The 5,676-nt window shown below is 37.9% G+C and overlaps 1 protein-coding gene across 1 annotated transcript; it reads left to right on the top strand.

The window, feature by feature from the left end:
* The first annotated feature begins 789 nt into the window (after positions 1–789).
* On the top strand, positions 790–2,296 carry LOC139898643 (uncharacterized). The gene is made up of 3 exons (XM_071881398.1): positions 790–973; positions 1,501–1,949; positions 2,063–2,296. The coding sequence occupies exons 1-3, from the start codon at positions 790–792 to the stop codon at positions 2,294–2,296; spliced, it is 867 nt and encodes a 288-aa protein (XP_071737499.1).
* Positions 2,297–5,676: the final 3,380 nt, after the last annotated feature.

The following is a 5,676-nucleotide window of genomic DNA, read 5'->3' as shown; positions in this document are numbered from 1 at the left end:
AAACTCTAAATATTTCGGGATGAGAATACATGCATTTTATGATTTACGTTATGGACACAAGTGATAAAAAAAATATATTCTACGTTGAGTTGTACCACTGGCATACTTCCCTGTAACTTGGTAACTACTATTTACATGAGGTATTGTAAACGCGAATCCTGTTGATAGATCTATCGGGCCTGACAACCCTAACCGGACTGGACGACCAGTATTCAACGGTTGCACAGTACTTCGTTTCGGTGACTACACTTGGTACGGTGTAGTAAGATTTCATAATAAAGGGAATATGCGACGTTGATTAAATGTTAAGTATGGTTATCAAGTGCTCAACAACTTAGAATATTTTTATTAAAACGTTTATATATGAAATCTTGTGGTCTATATTCATAACGCTGCCGGCTTTAAACCTATATCTCACCAACTTTATGTTGACGTTTTAAGCATGTTTATTCTCAGGTGATAACTAAAAGCTTCCGCTGCAACATGTTAAATTTAAGCAAGATCTTGAGTATGCATATTTGTGTCAAAAATAAAAATGCATATCGGAGGATTTGTAATGTAAAATATGTTAGAGGTCGTATTGTTATTATCACATGTAAAGTTTGTAAGTCTAAGATTATCGCTAAACGATAATCATTATTAAGTTGTTTAAACCTTGTATTTGTAATAAAAGCTATGGTTTGTATTGTAAAAACGAATGCAGTTTTTGGAAAATGTCGCATATAGAGGTCAATACCTCGCGATGAAATCATATGTTATTGTATTCATCCTTATGGTTAAGGTCGGGATATGACAATTGATTTTAAAGATATCAACAAGGCCTGCCCTAAATATAACAATCCGCTGCCAGAAATCGATTGGAAAGTTAAATCACTGCACGAATACCCTTTTAAGTGCTTTTTGGACGCTTATAAAGGGTACCATCAAATTCCAATGGTGGAAGAGGGTGAAGATAAAACTGTGTTTCATACTGGTAAAGGCATATATTGCTATATCAAGATACCCTTTGGACTTAAAAATGTTGGCGCAACATATCAACGCTTAATAGATAACGCATTCGAAAGTCAAATTGGGGTGGATGCCTTGGTCATTAAAATTAAAACGCAAGATCAAATTCTTTAGGATGTTGCAGAAACATTTGAAAATTTGCGAAGAATTAACATGAAGCTAAATCTATAAAAGTGCAGTTTTGGCAAAAAAGAAGGAAAGTTCTTGGGATACTATGTTACTAAGCAAGGAATTAAGGCTAATCTCAAAAAGATAGCCACGATTGAAAATATGACTGCGCCAAAAACAATAAAGAAGTGCAAAGTCTAACAGGAAAGTTTGCGTCTTTAACTAGATTCTTATCAAAAGATGCAGAAAGACAGCTGCCTTTCTTTAAAACGCTAAAAAGATGTTTGAATCAGAAAAATTTTGTGTGGACGGATGAAGCGGAAAGCGCATTCCAAGAAATGAAATAGTTACGCGCGACACTGCCTACGCTCAATGAACATATAGATGGCGAAATTCTGTATCTTTATGTCTCAATTGCTAACGAGGCTTTTAGATCAGTTTTGGTGGCAGAACGTGAAAAAAAGCAGAAACCAATTTACTTTGTTAGTAAGGCAATCACAGGAAGTGAAATTAACTATGCGCCAATGGAGAATTTTGTATACGCGTTACTTTTAATTTCAAGAAGATTGTGGTGGTATTTTCAAGGGCATCCTATTCATGTTTTAACTAATTTGTCGGTTAAACAAGTTTTAAATAAACGTGAAATGTCTGGAAGGCTGACCAAATGGGCAATTGAGTTGGGGTCTTATGAAATAACTTACCTTCCGCGAACTTCTATGAAGGGGAGAGTTCTTGCGGATTATCTTGCAGACATGACTGGCGAACTGGAGGTAATTCATGAAATAACAGAGATGATGCCCGCAGAGTTAAAACTGGGGATTTATTTACTGATGGTGCATCATGCACAAAATGAGCAGGCGCAAGCGCATGATTAGTTTAAACAATCCCAAGTGGCGAAGAGCACACATACGCATTGCGCTTTAATTTTGATGTTACAAATAACGAGGCTGAATACGATGCGTTATTGGCTGGACTGAACATTGCGCATAAAATGCAAATTACAAAGTTGCGTGCATTTGTTGATTCACAGCTCATTGCAAATCAATTTAATGGCTCATTTGATGCGCATGAACTTTCTATGCAGAAATATTTACACCTGTTAAAGGAAGCCGCAGAAAAGTTTGAACATTTTGAGCTTGCGACGTTTCAAGGAGCCAAAATAAAAAAGCTGACACATTAAGTAAATTAGTGGCTTTAACTTTTTCACATTTTAAAAAGAAAGTATGGGTGGAAGATTTTCCCAATAAAGCAATTGATGGCGGATTAGTTGTTGCGGTTTTTGAAGAAACGCAACCAAATTGGATGGATCCTATTATTGAAAAGATGCGCAATAATACATCACCCGAAGATAAAAAATGAAGCTAGATTAGTGGGCATCAGATAACCTATGTATATCATTGAAAATGATGTCTTGTATCGCAAATCTTATTACGGACCTTTAATGCGGTGCGTAGGACCGGCAGAGGCAAATATAATTATTGAAGAAGTGCATAGTGGATCTTGCGCGCTTCACACTGGTTACAAAACTATTGCATCAAAGATTATGCGAATGGGTTACTTTTGGCCAACCTTGTATTGCGATGCAGCAAAAATAGTAAAAAGATGCAAAAGTTACCAAAGATATGCGCCGCAGAATAGAAAGTCAAGGCATGACATGATTCCAGTTAATTCGCCATGGCCATTTCACAAGTGGGGCATTGATATTGTGGGACCATTTCCTGCGGGAGCAGGGAACGTAAAATTCGTAATTGTGGCTATTTATTATTTCACCAAGTGGGTGGAAGCCAAAGCATTACGCACATTTACAGGAGTTCAGGGTGTTATTAGGGTTCATGGGTGATCTAAATGCAAGTATTGACCTTGAATGGGGCTAAATGGGTGTAGTGTGACCCAACTAGCAAGATGAGGGTTTAATTACTCAAAACTTGTGTTGGTTGGTGTGTTTGTACTATAATCACTAGCTATTAGTGATTTGTAGTAGTTGTGACCTAGTGTGGGTGCTAGTAGTGCGAATGAGTCGTAACTGCACTATGGGTCATAAATGCACTAGGAGTTATGAGTTAGTAAGTAGTTCAACTTGTTTGTGTGTTTAATTATGTAATTAATGTAATAGGTACATTGCATTAAAGGTTGTGAGATTTGGTTGTGACTATTACCAAAGTGATAAGGTGAGTAGAATAATTATATATATATATATATATATATATATATATATATATATATATATATATATATATATATATATATATATATATGTGTGTGTGTGTGTATATAAGTTTATTTGCTTGCGGGCTTGTGGTTAGTGTTATCTGTGCGTGTGGATTCACTGTAGTGTTATTCGTGCGTGTGGGTTCACTACTCTTTTGTGTGATGGAGACCACATGTGCGTGAAGGGTGGTTCGGTAAGTACGGACGTCCACCATGGGGTTAGTATACTCTAACGGTCATTGTGCGAGTACTGACGGTCATCGTGCGAGTACCGTTCCCTTGTGTGTGTTACGGTTAACCATGGTTATGTGTTATATTATTAGCATATTGTAATGTATCAGTTATGCTATTGGTTATTGCTAGCTTGTGGTGTATTTGAGACTTTAGCCTTATACTTTGTGATGGTATCCTAAATATATTGCTAGCGTGTATGCGGTATTGTGTAAGTGTTTGCAAGTAAGTAGTTATTTATGTATATGTATAATTATCGCATTCACTAAGTGTTATGCTTACCCTCTCTTTATTTGCTCTTTTAGATTCAGGTGTGGACAAATGCAATGGTAAACTTGTGGACTAGAGACATCCGTCTAGTGGGCTATTGGAGGATATTTTTGGATGCGACCTTTGTTGGGTAGTTTAACCCCAAACGCCATGCTCGTATTTTGTTTGGCACTTAAACTCTTGGGTCGACATTACATTTTGAATCGTACTAAAATTTTAACACTCGAAGTATTGTTCGAAACGTTTCAATGTCATTAAACTTGTATGGTGGTTTTTTTATGTACTGAAAACGTATTGTGATGTTGTATTAATGTTATCATTGTTTTTAAAAAAAAATATGTCGGGTAAATGACGGGTTGGGTCATTACAAGCGGTATCAGAGCATGGACTAAGGGATTTAGGTGACTTGAGATAGGTGCCTAGACTTAGACTTTATTGTGTGTGCAATTTATGTGGGACTTCTGAGATACGGTTCGGACCGAGATTGGTTAGTGCCTTAGCATAGGTGAACTAAATATGTAGTGATTATATTGTATTTGTGTTTACAATCGTCGAGCAAGATAGTCGTTGTACTAGTGAGTTGTTGTGGTGTGCTCACGTAACAATGACTAGCTACCATTGTTACGTGTTCAAATCGTGTCAAACGAGTGAGGTACGATGAGTGTTGAGAAAGATTGGGTAGAATGGTGTGTGTGGTTTTCGTGTGCTTCGTGCTTAATGGAAGTCAAAGTGATGAAAATGACTTCACGGCTAGAGTAGAGGCCATCTTGGAAAGCCACAACGCAGATTTCCTCGCGAGGTCAAGAAAGTCATTTAAGAATCGGTTAACGAGCAAGTGACAGATCTCATAAAGGAACAAATGAGTGCTATTGTTCAAGAAGAGTTTGAAAGGAGGTTCCCTAAACCTCAAGGTGGGTATGTAGAAGGTGATGCGGGGGATGTTGGAAGAAGGGACTTCCTCTACAAGAACTTCAAGATTTCTCAACCTCCCACTTTTGATGGTGAAATAGATCCGCTCAAGAGTACTCGTTGGATCTTCGATATTGAGGGGGCTTTTGTACTAGTAAATGTCCTCTTGATAAGAAGATGAGGTACGATAGTAGCATGTTGAGGGGTGATGCAAAGCTATGGTGGGATGGGAGAATCTAAATCTTTGGTGAAAAGCAATGTATGAGCTTAACTTGGGAAGATTTCATGGCAAAATTCTTTCGAGAGTACCGAACTCAAGCAGATCTTACTAGCCTAAGAGATGAGCTGCGTAATTTGAGGTAAGAGTCAATGGATTTAAACACTCTCAAGTCCACTTTCTTGTCAAAGACCCAATTTTGCCCTGAGTACATCGGTAACGATCGTATGTTGATGGAAGACTTTTATCGAACCTTGAATGACAAATTTGAAAAAGAAGATTAGTAGAGGGTCGGTGAAATCTTTTGATGAGTTGTTTGAGGTGGCGAGGGGTTTTGAGTCGCTTGTCCCGAAAAAGAATGATTTCACTTTTAGCAAGAGAATGTTTGAAGCAACAAGTCACTCCAACAAGAAGAGCAAGAGTGCAACCGAGAGCTCCGATAGTGTTAAGAAGGGTGGTTCCAAAGATTACAACCCTCGATATTATAATTGTGGGAATTATGGGCACTTAGCTCGTGATTGCACGAACCCCTCTTCTACTAAAATCACTTGTTTTGATTGTCCAAAGGACGGGCACCAAAGGTCGTAGTGTCCTAGATTTGCATGGGGATCAAGTCAAGAGGCTCGAAAAGGTGGCGGGTATGGCAAAGGGGCAAAATTATTTAATGTCTAGTGAGGAGGCCAAGAATTCCAACGAAGTCGTTTCAAGTACTTTTATGCTTAACT

Source organism: Rutidosis leptorrhynchoides, chromosome 1 (assembly GCF_046630445.1).
Source record: "Rutidosis leptorrhynchoides isolate AG116_Rl617_1_P2 chromosome 1, CSIRO_AGI_Rlap_v1, whole genome shotgun sequence".
NCBI lineage: Eukaryota > Viridiplantae > Streptophyta > Magnoliopsida > Asterales > Asteraceae > Rutidosis > Rutidosis leptorrhynchoides.
Note: the sequence above shows the minus strand (reverse complement) of the source record. Positions and strands in the feature narration are given on the sequence as shown.

Bases quoted from the DNA above. Each gene is read 5' to 3' on its own strand.
- LOC139898643 (XM_071881398.1), top strand. From the start codon at position 790: ATGACAATTGATTTTAAAGATATCAACAAGGCCTGCCCTAAATATAAC. The intron at 974-1,500 runs GTAAAGGCATAT...ATGAACATATAG, and splicing joins TAAAACTGTGTTTCATACTG to ATGGCGAAATTCTGTATCTT. The intron at 1,950-2,062 runs GTGCATCATGCA...ACAAATAACGAG, and splicing joins TGGGGATTTATTTACTGATG to GCTGAATACGATGCGTTATT.